The following is a 17,884-nucleotide window of genomic DNA, read 5'->3' on the forward strand; positions in this document are numbered from 1 at the left end:
TTACTAAGCTTGGCCTTCTCTGTGCTATATTTTACCCATATTTGGGGGCTGGTAAAAAGATCAAGGACTCCCGTACAGGAGTTTACTCTTGCCAGGAATTTTTTTTTTAATGGCCTAGACTATCCTTATGATAGCCTTGTGAGCTCTGCTGTAGCTGTCTTTGGGAGGTGCATGCTTTATTCCTTGCACAACCTTGCAGCCAGATTGCACACCTCATGCAGCACAGGGCTGATCAGGCTTTTCTTGCTGCAATTGCAGTGAGATTGGCTGCCACCCTCTACCAAGAATAGGTATGAGCAGGCATCAGCCACTCACTCCCATCTTTGCCCACCTGGTCCCTACAGCATCTGTGTTGCTAGTCAAATATGATTCATCTAAGGAGCAGTCAGGGTTTTATCCCACTGCACCGCTGGCTCAGGACAAAGGATGCCTTTCTCTTTTTTTCCCAGTGAAGAAGTATGCGCCTCTCTGAGACATTGATTTTATGTTAAAGAAGTTTACCCTCATTTCCTGTGAACCCGTGGATGTTCTTCATCTCACATTGCTGCAGTCCTTACATATGGGTAGTCCGCTGTCCTCGGTCGGCCCGAATACCAAAGTATTAGGCTGACGTCGGTCAAGGCGCTTAAAACTGACATCAGGACGTCAGGGTACAAAAGCGCATGACCGACGTCATTTCCTCAGTCTTTTTTGCCGCATGGTCCGATGCAGAAGCAGCGTTGCAAGTGCCGTTCAGCGTTCTGAAATTTTTCGAATTTGGAGTTTCAGACCGAATCCAAGTTGGCTAAGTACCCCGTTGGGGATTATTTTGGTTTTTCTTGCCTCAGTGTTTTACGGATGTCAGAAAAAGTGAATAACTGTATTTCTTGTGGGAAACAGATACGCATAGGGATTATCATTCTTTGTGTATTCCTTGTTTGGGGCCTGAGCACGGCGTTGTTGGGTGTCGCTTTTGTGCTAGGTTCAATAAACGCACTATTAAGCGAAGGTTAGATTGTGCTAGGCTGGTCTTTGGGAAGCGGTGCAATTATAATATGCCGTCGGATTCTCCAGCGCCCGCTTCTGCGAAGAAGCGCAAAGACAAAGCAGTTAAACCCAGGCAAGATGAGTCGTCCGTTCCGGACGCCGGTTCTTTAGAGGCTTCAGTGGAACCGGTGGTTCCGACGGAGACTTCTCTGGAGTCTCAGGGGGAGACTTTGATTTTGCAGGAGGTGGTCTCTCAGGAGGCAGGTCAGGCTGAAGGGGCTTCTCAAGTTACTGTACTCCCCTCCATTCCTAGGGTGGTTAGGCCTTCTCCTTCTGTTTCCAAGGCTTCTCCCAGAGGCAGGCCAGTTTTAGCTTCTGTTGGTGTCACTCCTAGTTCAGCAGGGTCTGTGCCTAAGAAGCACATGCTTAAAATGGCAGAAGATTTGATTACTCTGATTAGAGGTTCTATGCCCCCTCCTGATAAGAGGCCTAGGGTGGAGCCAGAGTTTGGAAGTTTTGAGCAGGCTTCGGATGTTTCAGAGTCTTCAGCTGAAGACTTGCAGGAGTACTCTCCTTATTCTGATTCTGATGCAGATGATTCCACTCCTTCTGCTTCTCCTCCAGAGGATTTTTCTTTTTCAGAGACACTTCATTCTATGAGGGAACATTTTAAGTGGGAAGGTCAGGACTTCTCTGATTCTAGGAAAAGGCTTAGGGAGTTTTTGCTGTTACCCCAGCATAGGCCCTTGGCTATACCCCCTGTTCTGGATGTTGTGGAAGATGTGTTTGCAGAGGCTTCACTTAATCCTGATTCTCTGCCTCCTGCTCCTGTTAAACCGGATAGGTATTACAGGGTGCCTGAGGCTCATAAATATCTTTATAAGAGTCCTAGGGCGGACCCAGAAACTATTAGTCAGGGACCTAAGGGTGTCAAGGCCTCTGTTGTAAAAATCCGGTTCCTCTAGATAAAGAAGCCAGAGATTTGGATAGATGGGGAAAGAAGGTCTATACATCTTCTACCTTAGCTATGAGGGCTTTGAATTGCCAGTTTCATATGTTGAAATATCAAAACTTTCTTCTTTCTCAATTGAAGTCTAAGGTGGATGCTCTGGCGGAAGGCATTGAGTGTAAAGAATTGCAAGATTTGGTGCATGTCTCTGAACAGGTGGGTAAGCATTCATTACAGTGTGGTTTTGATGCTGTGCAGGCCTCGTCTAGGGTGGCTGCCACTGGCTCAGTTCTTCGCAGGCACGCCTGGTTGAAGGATCAGAATTTATCTGACCATGTTAAGACAAGGATTTTGGATGCTCCTTTGCAGTCTGATGTATTGTTTGGTTCACCTGTGGAGTCAGTCTTGAAGAAAATGGAAGACAAGGCTAAGTCTATGCAGGCTGTTAAAGATTTTTTGCAAGTTCAGCCTCCGAAGTTTAGTAGGAATTGGCCTGCTAAGGGGTGGACGTATCCTTCTTATGATTCTCAGTCTAGGGGTAGATCTAGACGTGGTAGGGGCAGAGCTCAGAGTTCTTTCCGGCCTAGGACAGGGAGTTCACCTGCACAATCTTCGGGTGAGGGCAGGGGCCAGTCCTTTCGTAAACAGGCCCAATGACTTACTCTTCCAGCTGCCAGATCCTTCTTGCCTGGCAGCACCTTTGGGAGGAAGGTTAGCACTCTTCCAGGAAAATTGGATGTTGGTTACCCAAGACAAATGGGTATTGGATATCATACACCAGGGTTACAAGTTTTATTTCCATACCTTGCCTCCTTTCAAAGGCATGCCGGACGTTCCTCCTCAGCAAAGATTAGAGGCTCGCAAACAAATTTCTCTACTACTTCAAATAAGGGCCATACAACCGGTCCCTCTGCCAGAAGTGGGCCTAGGATTTTATTCTCGCCTGTTTCTAGTACCAAAGAAAGGAAACACGTGGAGACCAATTTTGGATTTATCCATCCTCAACACATATCTGGACATTCCCAAGTTCAAAATGTTAACGTTACAACAGCTTTTACCTCTGCTGGGCAAAGATCACTGGATGGTGACTCTGGATCTCAAGGAGGCTTACCTTCATGTTCCCATCAGGCCCAGTTGCAGGAAGTATCTGCGTTTTCGGGCTGGGACTTCTCATTATCAGTTCTCTGCATTGCCCTTTGGCTTATCTACTGCGCCCAGAGTGTTCACGAAGGTTCTGGCTCCAGTGGTAGCTTTCTTCAGGCTAAGAGGAATACAGATCTATCCTTATTTGGACGATTGCCTGATACTGGCCCAAGGAAAGGACTAACTTCTTCATCATTTACAGTATGTGATGGCAGTGTTAAGATGCCTGGGGTATTCTGTGAACGAAATAAAGTCCAGTCTAGTACCCTCTCAGGACATGTGCTTTCTGGGTGTGAGACTGAATACAGCATCCCAGATGGCCTTTTGACCCCGGACAAACAAAAGAATCTTTCTCTTTACTTCCATCAGTTGTCTCATCAGTCCAGGCTGACTGCAAGGACAGTCCTTCAAGCCTTGGGGTTCATGGCATCTTGTATTCTGGTACTTCCCAATGCCAAACTGCATATGAGGAAGCTACAATGGTATCTCAAGAATGTATGGACACAGCACTGCCAAGATTTGGACACTGTCATTCAAATAATACCTTGCATTCAAAAGGAATTTTTGTGGTGGGCTCAGGAATGTCACCTAAACAAGGGACTCTCTGTGACCCGGCCAGAGGCGAGTCAGATTTTAACGACAGATGCCTCAGACAAAGCTTGGGGAGCTCATCTAAATGGAAAATGGGTACAAGACACGTGGCCTGCCAGACTTCAACATCTACATATCAACTTGAAGGAGATGTTAGCAGTCCAATTTGCATTGATAGCTTTCAAGGATTTACTTCTTCCAGGGCAGGTGTTGATTCAAACAGACAACACAACTGTCATGTGGTACATCAACAAGCAAGGGGGAACGCATTCTTATCCTCTATGCAGACAGGCAATGATTTTGTGGGAGACTGCTCTCAGTTTACAGCTAAATCTTCAGGCAAGGTTTTTGCCAGGAGCACAGAACTCCTTAGCAGATGTGTTGAGCAGACAAATTATGGATCCCCACGAGTGGAAATTGGATCCTCATGTATTTCAGAGATTGACAGTGTTTTGGGGAACTCCAGACATAGATCTGTTCGCTTCTCCACTGAATTACCAGCTGCCAAAGTTTTGCACAAAAAGGTTTCATCCCTCAGCTTGGAAAGTGGATGCTCTCTCATTCAATTGGAGCAATCTTCACGTGTATGCCTTTCCACCTCTGCCTCTCCTCCCAAAGGTACTGCTGAAGGTCAGACAGGACAAGCCAAGGATGATTTTAATAGCTCCAGATTGGCCTCGACAGCACTGGTACCCATTACTGAGAAGTCTGGTACAGGAGCCTCCATGGCCTTTGCCTTCGATTCCTCACCTGCTGTCTCAGGAGAACAGTCATTTACTCAATGTCAAACTTCATTCTCTACATCTGACAGCCTGGCATATTCTGTTTTAAACCCTGGAGGGTCTCAGCTTCCACAACAAGTTTTGAATGTTATTTTGGAGGCCAGAAGGCCTAGTACAAGGAAAGTTTACGCAGATAAATGGAGGAGATTTTTATTTTGGAGTACGGCAAAGGGTTTTGATGTTTCTAAACCTAATTTAAGTGTGGCACTTCAATACCTTACTGAGTTATTGGATAAAGGTTTGTCCTTCTCTTCTATAAAGGTTCATGCTGCGGCAATTTCTGCTCACTATGACTGTGACCCACCATTATTTTCTCAGCCTTTGTTTAAGCAATTCCTTAGAGGGGCAAAGAATATAAGACCCCCACGTAGAGCTCCTACTCCTGCTTGGGATCTCAATTTTGTGTTGGAGAAACTCACTCTACAACCTTTTGAGCCTGCAGCATCGGCAGAGTTGAAATATTTATCTTGGAAGACTGCTTTTTTGTTGGCCATTACCTCTGCGAGAAGGGTTTCTGAATTACAGGCCCTTATGGCAGTTGAGCCTTTCTTAATTTTCCACAAGGATAGGGTGTCTTTGCGTACTAACCCTTCTTTTATGCCTAAAGTGGTTTCTAGTGTGGCTTTAAACCAAACTATTCATTTGCCTACTTTTTATGCAAACCCCCAAAATAAAGGGGAAAGGATTTTGCACACTTTGGATATACACAGACAGTTGCGATATTATTTGAGCAGAACTAAAGGGTTCAGGCAGTCTCAGCAGTTGTTTGTTTCTTTTGCTTTGGGTTCTCAGGGCAAACCTGTTTCAAAACAAACTATTTCTAAGTGGATTGGATGTTCTTCATCTCACATTGCTGCAGTCCTTACACTTGGGGTAGTCCGCTGTCCTCGGTCGGCCCGAATATCAAAGTATAAGGCTGACGTCGGTCAAGGCGCATTTGACTGACATCAGGACGTCAGGGTACAAATGCGCATGACCGACGTCATATCCTCAGTCTTTTTTGCCGCATGGTCCGATGCAGAAGCAGTATTGCAAGTGCCGGTTGGCATTCTGAAATTTTTCGATTCCGGAGTTTCAGACCGAGTCAAAGTTGGCGAAGTACCCCGTTGGGGAATATTTTGGTTTTTTCTTGCCTCAGTGGTTAAACGGATGTCAGAAAAAGTGAATAACTGCATTTCTTGTGGGAAACAGATACCGCATAGAGATTACCATACTTTGTGTATTCCTTGTTTAGGGCCTGAGCACGACGTTGTTGGGTGTCGCTCTTGTGCTACATTCAATAAGCGCGCTATAAAGAGGAGATTAGATTGTGCCAGGTTAGTCTTGAGCGGTGCAATTATAAAATGCCGTCGGATGCTCCGGCGCTTCTTCAAGAAGCGCAAGGACAAAGCAGTTAAGCCTAGGCTAGAAGAACCGTCCGTTCGGACGCCGGTTCTTTAGAGGTGTCGGTGGAGCGGTGGTTCCACCGGAGGTTTCTTTGGGATCCCAGGAGAGACCTTGTTATTGCAGGATGTGGCCTCTCAGGAGGCAGGTCAGGGTGATGGGGCTTCTCAGGTTACTATACTCCCCTCCTGCCTAGGGTGGTTAGGCCCTCTCCTTCTGTTTCCAAGGCTTCTCCTAGAGGCAGGCCAGGTTTAGCTTCAGCTGGTGTCACCCCTAGTTCTTCTGGAACTGTGCCCAAGAAGCATATGCTTAAAATGGCAGAAGATTTGATTTCTTTGATTAGGGTTCTTTGCCCCTCCTGATAAGAGACCTAGGGTGGAGCCTGAGCTAGGGAGTTTTGAGCAGGCTTGGATGTTTCAGAGTCTTGGCTGAAGACTTGCAGGAGTACTCTCCTTATTCTGATTCTGATGTGGATGATTCTACTCCTTCTGCTTCTCCTCCTGAGGATTTTTCTTTTTCAGAAACTCTTCATTCCATGAGGGAGCATTTTAAGTGGGAAGGTCAGGACTTCTCTGATTCCAGGAAAAGGCTTAGGAATTTTGTTTTACCCCAGCATAGGCCTTTGGCTATACCTCCTGTTTTGGATGTAATGGAAGATGTTTTTACAGAAGCTTCTCTTAATCCTGATTTTTTGCCTCCTGCTCCTGTTAAACCGGATAGGTATTACAGGGTGCCTGAAGTTCATAAGTATCTTTTTAAGAGTCCTAGGGCAGACCCAGAAACTGTTAGCCAGGGGCCTAAAGGTGTTAAGGCTTCTGTTGTCAAGAATCCGGTTCCTGCAGATAAAGAAGCCAGGGCCTTGGATAGATGGGGAAAGAAAGTTTATACTTCTTCCACTCTGGCTATGAGGGCTTTGAATTGCCAGTTTCACATGTTAAAATACCAAAACTATCTCCTTTCACAGTTGAAGTCTAAGGTTGATGCTCTGGCGGAAGGTATTGATTGTAAAGAGTTACAAGATTTGGTACATGTTTCTGAACAGGTGGGTAAGCATTCTTTGCAATGTGGTTTTGATGCTGTACAGGCCTAGTCTAGGGTGGCTGCCACTGGGTCAGTTCTTCGCAGGCACGCCTGGCTGAGGGATCAAAATTTATCTGACCATGTTAAAACAAGGATTTTAGATGCTCCTTTACAATCTGATGTGTTGTTTGGTTCTCCTGTTGAGGCAGTTTTAAAGAAAATGGAAGACAAGGCTAAGTCTATGCAGACTGTTAAAGATTTTTGCAGGTTCAGCCTCCAAAGTTTAGTAGAAATTGGCCTGCTAAAGGGTGGTCGTATCCTTCTTATGATTCCCAGTCTATGGGTAGATCTAGCCGTTGTAGGGGCAGTGCTCGGGGCTCTTTCAGGCCTAGAACAGGAGTTCTCCTGCACAGTCTTCTGGTGAGGGCAGGGGTCAGTCCTTTCGTAAACAGACCCAATGACCTACCTTTTCAGCTGCCAGAGCCTTCTCGTCTGGCAGCACCTTTGGGAGGAAGGTTGGCACTTTTCAAAGAAAATTGGAGTTTAATTACCCAAGACAAATGGGTATTGGATATCATACACCAAGGTTACAGGTTTTATTTCCATACCTTGCCTCCTTTCAGAGGCATGCCAGAGGTTCCTCCTCAACAAAGAATAGAGGCTCGCAAGCAAATTTCTCTGTTACTTCAACTAGGGGCCATACAGCCGGTCCCTATGCCAGAAGTGGGCCTAGGATTTTATTCTCGCCTGTTCCTAGTACCAAAGAAGGGGAACACGTGGAGACCAATTTTGGATTTATCTATCCTCAACACTTATCTGGACATTCCCAAGTTCAAAATGTTGACGTTACAACAGCTTTTACCTCTGCTGGGCAAAGATCATTGGATGGTAACTTTGGATCTCAAGGAGGCTTACCTTCATGTTCCTGTCAGACTAAGTTGCAGGAAGTATCTGCGTTTTCGAGCTGGGACTTCTCACTATCAGTTCTCTGCATTGCCCTTTGGCTTATCTACTGCCCAGAGTGTTCACGAAAGTTCTGGCTCCAGTGATAGCTTTCTTCAGGCTAAAAGGAATACAGATCTATCCTTATTTGGACGACTGCCTGATTCTGGCTCAAGGAAGGGAAGAGCTTCTTCATCATTTGGAATATGTGATAGCAGTGCTAAGATGCCTGGGGTATTCTGTGAGCGAAATAAAGTCCAGTCTAGTACCCTCTCAGGACATGTGCTTTCTGGGTGTAAGACTGAATACAGCATCCCAGATGGCCTTTTAACCCCGGACAAACAAAAGAATCTTTCCCTTTACTTCCATCAACTATCTCATCAGTCCGGGCTGACTGCAAGGACAGTCCTTCAAGCCTTAGGGTTCATGGCATCTTGTATTCTGGTGCTTCCCAATGCCAAACTGCATATGAGGAAGCTGCAATGGTATCTCAAAATGTGTGGACACAGCACTGCCAGGATCTGGACACTGTCATTCAAATAATACCTTGCATTCAAAAGGAATTTTTGTGGTGGGCTCAGGAATGTCACCTAAACAAGGGACTCTCTGTGACCCGGCCAGAGGCGAGTCAGATTTTAACGACAGATGCCTCAGACAAAGCTTGGGGAGCTCATCTAAATGGAAAGTGGATACAAGACAAGTGGCCTGCCAGACTACAACATCTACATATCAATCTGAAGGAGATGTTAGCAGTCCAGTTTGCATTAATAGCTTTCAAGGATTTACTTCTTCCAGGGCAGGTGTTGATTCTAACAGACAACACAACTGTCATGTGGTACATCAACAAGCAAGGGGGAACACATTCTTATCCTCTATGCAGGCAAGCAATGATTTTGTGGGAGACTGCTCTCAGTTTACAGCTCAATCTTCAGGCAAGGTTTCTGCCAGGAGCACAGAACTCCTTAGCAGATGTGTTGAGCAGACGAATTATGGATCCCCACGAGTGGAAATTGGATCCTCATGTATTTCAGAAATTGTTAGTGTCATGGGGAACTCCAGACATAGATCTGTTCGCTTCTCCACTAAACCATCAGCTGCCAAAGTTTTGCACAAAAAGGTTTCATCCCACAGCTTGGAAAGTGGATGCTCTTTCTTTCAATTGGAGCAATCTTCATGTGTATGCCTTTCCACCTCTGCCTCTCCTCCCAAAGGTACTGCTAAAGGTCAGACAGGACAAGCCAAGGATGATTTTAATAGCTCCAGATTGGCCTCGACAGCACTGGTACCCATTACTGAGAAGTCTGATGCGGAAGCCTCCATGGCCTTTGCCTTGATTCCACACCTGTTGTCACAGGAGGACAGCCATTTGCTCAATGTCAAACTTCACTCTCTTCACCTAACAGCCTGGCATATTCTGTTTTGAACCATAGAGGGTCTCAACTTCCACAACAAGTTTTGAATGTGATTTTGGAAGCTAGATGGCCTAGTACAAGGTAAGTGTGCAGATAAATGGAAGAGATTTTTATTTTGGAGTGCAGCAAAGGATTTTGATGTTTCTGAGCCTAATTTAAGTGTGGCTCTTCAATATCTTACTGAGTTACTGGACAAAGGTTTGTCCTTCTCTTCTATTAAGGTTCATGCTGCAGCAATTTCAGCTCACTATGAATGTGACTCTCCATTGTTTTCTCATCCTTTGTTCAAGCAATTTCTTAGAGGGCAAAGAATATAAGACCCCACGTAGAGCTCCTACTCCTGCTTGGGATCTCAATTTTGTGTTGGAGAAACTCACTCTACAACCTTTTGAGCCTGCAGCTACTTCTGAGTTGAAATATTTATCATGGAAGACTGCCTTTTGTTGGCCATTACCTCTGCAAGAAGGGTTTCTGAATTGCAGGCCCTTATGGCGGTTGAGCCTTTCTTGATTTTCCATAAGGATAGGGTATCTTTACGTACTAATCCTTCCTTTATGCCTAAGGTGGTTTCTAGTGTGGCTTTAAACCAAACTATTCATTTGCCTACTTTTATGCAAATCCCCAAAGTAAAGGGAAAAGATTTTGCACACTTTAGATGTACACAGGCAGTTGCGATATTATTTGGACAGAACTAAAGGGTTCAGGCAGTCTCAGCAGTTGTTTGTTTCTTTTGCTTTGAGTTCTCAGGGCAAGCCTGTGTCAAAACAAACTATTTCTAAGTGGATTGGGTTTTGCATTGCTTTCTGTTATTCCCATCATGGCAAGGAGATTCCAGCTGGGATTAGGCCTCATTCCACTAGGGCTACTGCCACTTGACAGCCTTTTGAGGGAGTGGCAACCAAGGATATTTTGGAGGCAGCTACTTGGAGTTCAGTGCATACTTTCTCTAGGCATTATCACCTACCACTTTACTCTAAATCCAGGGCTGGTTTTGCCACTGCTGTTTTGCAGGGCATTTTGGCAGCTCCTGCTTCCTTGTAGTTTGGCCATCCTCCCTTACCTCTGCTTTGGGATTCTACCCAAGTGTAAGGACTGCAGCAATGTGAGATGAAGAACATAGTACAGTTTTGTACCTACCATAAATGTAGATGTTCAAGATCCACATTGCTGCAGTCAATACCTCCCTCCTTCCCCTCTGTAGTTAGAGGTGGTTGTGTGGGTTGGGTTGTAAATATTGTGTATATTGTATATATTGTACATATTATTAGTGCAAGGGTGGTTGTTTGTTTGTCTGCTGTCTTTTGGTTTTGACCTTTATTTTTAGGGTCTTCTGACATCTGGGGCAAGAAAAGACTGAGGATATGACGTCGGTCATGCGCATTTGTACCCTGATGTCCTGATGTCAGTCAAATGCGCCTTGACCGACGTCAGCCTTATACTTTGATATTCGGGCCGACCGAGGACAGCGGACTACCCCAAGTGTAAGGACTGCAGCAATGTGGATCTTCGAACATCTACATTTATGGTAGGTACAAAACTGTACTTTTTTGTATTGCTTTCTGTTATTCCCATCATGGTAAGGAGATTCCAGCTGGGATTAGGCCTCATTCCACTAGGGCTACTGCCACTTCTACAGCTTTTAAGGGGTGGCTACTAAAGATATTTTGGAAGCAGCTACTTGGAGTTCAGTGCATACTTTCTCTAAGCATTACCACCTTCCACTTTACTCTAAATCTAGGGCTGGATTTGCAACTGCAATTTTACAAGGCATGTTGGCAGCTCCTAATGCTTTATAGTTTTGCCATCCTCCCTTACCTCTGCTTTGGGATTCTACCCATATGTAAGGACTGCAGCAATGTGAGATGAAGAACATAGTACAGTTTTGTACCTACCATAAATGTAGATGTTCAAGATCCACATTGCTGCAGTCAACTCCCTCCTTTCCCTCTGTTGTTGAAGGTGGTGGTGTGGTTTGTGTTGTACATATTGTAAATATGGTTAGTGCACGGGTGGTTGGTTAGGTTTTGCTGGTTTTTGGCTTTGGCCTTTCTTGTTAGGGCCTTCTGACATCTGGGGCAAGAAAAGACTGAGGAAATGACGTCGGTCATGCGCTTTTGTACCCTGACGTCCTGATGTCAGTTTTAAGAGCCTTGACCGACGTCAGCCTAATACTTTGGTATTCGGGCCGACCGAGGACAGCGGACTACCCATATGTAAGGACTGCAGCAATGTGGATCTTCGAACATCTACATTTATGGTAGGTACAAAACTGTACTTTTTGTGTTTTATGGCTGCTTTGTCACAGGATATCAGAGCTTTATCCAGTGATGGTTCTAAGTTTTGCTTTTATGCAATTAGATTGGTCAGCAGGTGTTTCTAGGAAGCCAGGATTTTTCTGCATTTACCTGGCTTGTATCCCATAATTTTTGTTTCGGTGTCTAATTTAAATCCATTTTTATTAGCTGGTGATCTTTGTGAAGTCAAATACTTTGGAACATCTTTTAAACGTGCTTTGCATGTTTATAGGCAGCTAGATGCATGCTTAATATTAAAAAAAAGCATTTAGAAGTTACTTAGTTCTTTGCCCCTTTATTGGGGACAAAGAAGGACAAAATACAATGAGCATGGTCTCTCATCAGGTGGCTGACAACCTTTCTATTTTGACAAGTTTGGCAAGATTTTGCTGCACAAACCCAAAAAGCAATTGACTGGGACAGTCTACATCTGCAGCTTTCGTGATAAATACATCCTTTGTTGTGTACACAACAGCCATGTGACCTTCAGTCCATATCTTTAATAAGCATTACTTATGAGACATTTTTTCTACATCTAGAGATTCTCTAGCTAAAGTAGTACACAGTAGAATTATTGCATGTTGTTTTTATGTTTTGTTAACTCTTCTGCTCAAGAGGGTCTGTTACTGCTTGCACCTCTGTTCTCAAAGTTCCCTAAGCAAGATGTTGCCTTTATATGACATCCTACTGTAATATTGGTTGATTGTGACTCTATTTATGCAGCAGGAGACATCCCACCTTCCTTCCCTTCAGGGAGCTTGTAAATGGATCCTTCCCCTCAGTGAACCTTTAAATGGATCCTGCTTATTTCATGTCCCTTTGTGCCTCCAAGGCATACTGCATTAGTAAGCCTAAATGATGTGTGGGTGTGGTTGTTGGTGACTGTTGGATGTTATTCAGGGTAGTGTAGCAGTCAATATCTGGAGGAAAGGGACCACTGTTTGTACACTTTCTTTTGGGAAGTATGAAGACCAATTGCAAGTCCTGCAACTGTGAAAAATAAAGTCTGTCTGTCTTTCGGCTTTTCCCGGTTAGGGGTTGCCACAACGGAACTCCGGTCCGCTAATGATTGGCAGTAGATTTTTACGTGCTGGCTTGCCGGGCCTAACGCACAACCTTCAACTAAGGAACGCCCATTCACGCATGTCGACACACAGAAGACGCTCTGAGAATCGAACGTGCAACGTCTAACTGTGAGGCGACAATGCTACCGCAGCACCACCACCGCAGTGTAACTGTGAAAAATAAAGTATGACTGGCAGCTAGTGAATCTCAAAACTCATTAGAATTCCTTTAAAGCATTTTTACAGAGGGGCAAACTTCTCCTACCCTTAAGGTAGAGCCCCCCCCAAAAAAAATTAAAAAAAAATGCTACTTATGTTAACTCTTGTACCTCACAGTGAGGGGATACTCCAGGGCAGTGTATCCTCAGACCTGGTATATATATTTCTCTCAATGCATTTAGTGTTGCTGTTTTGGGGGTTACGGCTGTGATCCTTAGAGTTTTCACCAGGAATTCCTTTATGCAGTTAGATTGGTCAGCAGGTGTTTCTAGGAAGCCTGGTAAAGAAAAAAAAATTTTTTTTTTTAAGTTCTTTTAGTGTATTTTTAAAATAGAGTATGCTTTTGAGTTATATATATATATATATAAGAATATAGTTTTGAAGAATCATTCTAATGTTGAGTACCACACATGACTTTAGTTTTGAAGGAAGAAGAAACTGGAGGTGGCACTTTTGTGGAGCTGAGACAAGCAGATGGCTGGCAATTGAATGAAGATTGGGCAAGGAAGGTTAATAGAGAGTTCAGGAGAAGGAACAGCTAAACTGGTTGGTGAAGCTGAGGGAAGCTGTAAAATGAGATGGGAAGAAAGGATGAAAAAGGGAGACCATGTGTTCTCTATCTAGGGGGGGGGTGGTAAACTAGGTTTGGTTTCCCCTAGAAGTGCATGTATATGATATGTGAATGGTGTGATCGTGGAAGGGACAGTGTATGGTGGGACATGTATAGTATGACTGCAGGGTACTTGACTGAGTTGTGGGGTGACTGGATCCTTTATCAATGTGGGACACAGTGTGGGGAATGGTGCCAACAAGGGAAAATTCTGTATGTGTTGCTTTGTGAATAGACAGATGAATGAAAAGGAAAAAGGCCATTGAGCAGTGAATATGTGAGCGCAAAGGAAGGGTCCTTGAGTCCTATATGTGTTTGATATGTGATGTAATGCTGTAATGTATAGCATTCAGTGAATAAGACACATTGTAAGCCTGTAGTATTGTAAGGATTGTGTTTGATGTTCAAGAATAATCCAGCAGCTGCTGTATGATATAGGAGCCAAGTGCATGTGTGAGAGCATTCTGCTAAGCACAACATGTTCGGGAAGGAGGTGCATTCTATTGTAGGGTGTGGTGCAGGTTTGGGATGGAGGCTTGTGTATTCTTTATGAACAAAATGTTTATGGAAGTACATGCTGTTGCACAGGATGTTGGTTTGGGAGAGTGATAGAATCTCCATTGCTTAAGCATGATCAGGGAGAAGTCCCAGGTACAGTGAGTACTCTGACGTGAAGGGGAAGAAATGCATAGTACTGTACCTAGATGTGTTGGAGGACTTCATTGTAGTAAGTATTCAGATGTGGGGATAGGATTCATAGTAATTTACCAAGTACTCAGAAGGGGGAGGTTCACAGTATTGTACTGAGTACTCAGATGTGGGGGTGCACTGGTTGATCAAGCATGGAATCTCGCTCAGGAATACAGTGTGCAGAAAGTGTAAACGTACTCTTTGGGGTACAGGTTATCTTGGATTGAAGAAGAATCTTTGAGTACAGTGTAGTGGATGGCACTGTGTAATGTGCAAAATTATTGTAGTGAGGATTCTGGGATACAGTGTGCTGAAGACGTACTGTAGGTTGTAGCATTATTCGGAAACAGACCTTCAGGTGTAATGTGGAGAGGATTGACTCTGTAATTTCTGTTGCCTGGGAGTTTGGATCCTAGAGTAGTTTGTGCTGAGGGAAGGTAGCAAGTGGATTATAGTGTTATCACTGTGAGTGAGGGGGTTAGTGCACTGTATTAATAACAGAGCATTTTGGGGAAATAGTATTATCAGAAAAGAATTACTCTAGTGTACCCTGTTCAGATTGCCATGAAAGCATTTGTGAGTGCAGTGCTGTTGTGGAGAGTGCATTTTTGTGTGGTGCTGTGCAGTATAGTAGTTTTGTGAAGTTGGAGTGGGGCTGTGCAGTACAGTATGATCATTTAAGGGAGGTATTGTGTGGGTGTATAGTATTATTGAAACGTGAGTGCATAATTTGGTGTAAAAAGTTTAACTGGAAGACAAGGGAGACTGTGTGGTCAATTTGTATGGTTGGAACACTTCAGTGGATGAGGAGGTCATCCTAAGGAGAAGTCAGCTAATGGACAAGACATTAAAAAGTTAAAAAATATACAGAGCTTTTCCATTTGCTTGGCTCTAGGTTTCTTGGTTTCAGTATTTCTTTCTGATGATGACAGTGTGATTTACAATTTTATTTATTTATTTTTGCAATGCTGTTTTTCAATGTCTGATTGTTGTTGTTTTGTATCATCATATTTTAAGGAGATTGGGGGGGGTGTAGTGGGGACAGTAAACTGTTATGAATACTGCTGTGTTACTAAAGCTTCAGGTGTAGATGAAATTCTCACTTTACAGATTGTGATGGTTTGTCTCTTGTTCCAGTAACTCACAGAGAGGGAGCATTCCAGTCACAGCTCTACAAGGTGCTAATTGTAGCCAAGACTCCACATGACGAACTCTGAATTAATGGACGGAAGAAACATTGAAGGACAAAACAACACAGCTGCAGGAGATGCACTCAAACTGCATCTTGTTGATTTTTGGCATTCTTTCATATGAGCTTTAGAATGGATGCATTGAAATCCAAAAACAGTAATTATCAAGGTGTAAGAGAAGTGTATAAATGTCTCAGGACATCATTTGGTGGTGGTTGAGGTGGTCGAATCTGTAATGTCCAGCTGCTGAGTTACTCTGCTGAGGGTCTTTGTGGTTTACCTGTTCCCAAATCCATGGTGCTTTTCAAACCAAACTGCTGGAAATTAAGTCTTTAGGAAATGTCTTCTAGATCTTCAACATGTTGTTACCAATGAATGTATCTTTTAGCTTTTCCCAGAAGTAGGATTTTCCTGTTTGGTTTCTTCTTTAATGATGCCCATTTATTAAAATAGCCCCCTTAATTTGGTGCATTTAAAGTTGAAGTCTTTTTTGCAGCTATGCTTAAGTAACATACTGGTAAGAAATGTATTTGAATGTTAAAAACACAACAAACGTACAGTAGTTTCAGGAAAAGTTTGCAGAAGTCATATTGCAAAAAGCTGTAGTTTTAATTGCATCTTTTAAGATATTCATGTGCTACTCCTGGTGGTTATACTGTTACTACTGTTGTGTTTCCTGCAGATTCCACTTCAAGCATATCTGAACAGTGAAGCTGTCTAAATTGTGCAATAAACGCAGAATACTAATGAAGGAATTATGCCCCATTGTGTATTCATAACTGTATTTGCATTACAGAAAATGAGATTAAATGATAGGAAGATATTTTTGTTCTCTATATTATGAAGCACAAGTCTCTCTCCCTGTCAGATTCTTCTCTGTGGGAATAATTCATTTATCTCAGGCAGATTTTAAGGAGCAATGGAAGAGGGTTGTCTTGTTGGAGAAAGTTTGCAATATGACTTCTGCAAACTTTATGTGAAGCTCACTGCTTTGCTTGGGAAGCAGACAATGAAACTGTACATACCTGGCAAATTGTTCAAGAACTGGTTTACGTGCAGGAGATGGTTCAATGCTTCTTTGATTCTCTATTATTTTTCTGTAGTATTTGCCTTCTTGATGTGAGTTATCTCTGACTGCTTGCCACTGCTGTATCTTTTTGGATGAAAGCTATCATCATCAGTTCTTGCCTCAGTCATATAGACCCCCTCCCGCAGGTGTATTGTATTGCATGTGGTGGACATTGGGGTTCTCCTCGTTTGAAGAACATAGCCCTTAGAACTCCCTGTATTACAATGAAAGAAGGTGAAAGCTTGCTATTACTTGGTTTTGGGAGCTATGATTTCTGCAGTGGCGATCATCATTTTGTCAAACATGGAGGCTTGTTGCCTAAGTCCTCATGATTTTGGGCCACATTTCTGCAGGAGGCTGCTGTTTGTTCAGGGCCATGATCTGTTACATAGTATCTTGTTAACGTTTTGCCAGTTGGATAGCTTACTTTTAAGTGAAAGTAGCCTAAGCATCTGACCTCCAGTATTTTTTGAAGAGTGCTACCTTGATGTCTTTCCTCACTGTGTGTTTCAGTGAAATTCCATCCTTGAAATTATGTTTCCACTGTTGGGCACATATTCTGCACCACTAAGTGGTTTGAAGTTATTTCTACATCTTTGATGGCATTGATTGGAAGTTTTGTGTAATTGTTTTCCTTGTTAAATATATTCTGATACAGGTACACAGTGAGACCTGAAAGGAAAAACACTTGAGAAACCTGAAATCAGAACCCGTTATCTGTCCATGCAGTAAAACTAAGTATGATATTTTTAGCTGTAATTTTTGTGTTTGTTTTGTAACTCAGAATGAGTTTCATATTTTAGTTATTTTAATTTCTAGTTTTATTTTATTGATGAGAAAGATCTGTTAGCCACCAAGTACCTATGGGCATGGATGACCTAAGAATGCTGGAGTTGATGCTAAAAGATAAAATATATGGTGGATCGAATTTATTTTTTAAGCTTCTTACTTTAATTTATAAATGTTGCTGTCTCCTGTTAGTTTTTCATAGTACTGACACTGACATTGTTAGAACAACAGCTGCACAAAGAAAATTCTGCCACAGACTGTTTTGCAGTTGTGCTTTAGCTGCAGATTCCTTATAAATGTTTTGCTGTTCTGGGTGCAGTATGAAATTATACTGTAATACAAATAAAATTGTCGCAGTATATTATACTGTCTTGCATGGTCTCTTGTGTATATGAAAAAAGTAATTTTATTAGAATAGTAGTGACTGAAAATATATATGAAAATGTGTAATTTTGTGATGCCATACATCTTGGCTGATTTTGGGAAGAATAGCTTTTTGGCCACATCCTTAGGATGATAGCATCAGATTATTTATTTAACCAGGAAACTCTGACTTTGAACACAAAGCCAATTTTCAATGGAGGCCCAGGGAGAAATATTCCAGACACATGTCTTTATAACGTGGGAGGAAACCCACACGAACGCAGGGAGGACATGCAGACTCTACACAGAAGGCACCCCACCCGCGAATCAAAGTGGAGAACCTTTTGCTGTGAGGCGACAACGCTACCGCTGCACCACTGCAATTATAAATAAATCTAATTCTAATGA

At 43.1% G+C, this 17,884-nt stretch overlaps 1 protein-coding gene across 1 annotated transcript in view; it reads left to right on the top strand.

Moving 5' to 3' along the window:
* LOC122787284 (myeloid-derived growth factor-like) overlaps positions 1–17,477 on the top strand; it is a 341,278-nt gene extending 323,801 nt beyond the window's left edge. The window contains exon 6 of the mRNA XM_044053905.1: positions 15,203–17,477. Within this exon, the coding sequence (XP_043909840.1) occupies positions 15,203–15,282 (80 nt within the window). The 3' untranslated portion in view covers positions 15,283–17,477. The remainder of the gene's footprint in view (positions 1–15,202) is intronic.
* The last annotated feature ends 407 nt before the right edge of the window (positions 17,478–17,884 follow it).

This window comes from Protopterus annectens, chromosome 13.part0 (assembly GCF_019279795.1).
Source record: "Protopterus annectens isolate FY-2018-M chromosome 13.part0, PAN1.0, whole genome shotgun sequence".
Classification (NCBI taxonomy): Eukaryota; Metazoa; Chordata; order Ceratodontiformes; family Protopteridae; genus Protopterus; species Protopterus annectens.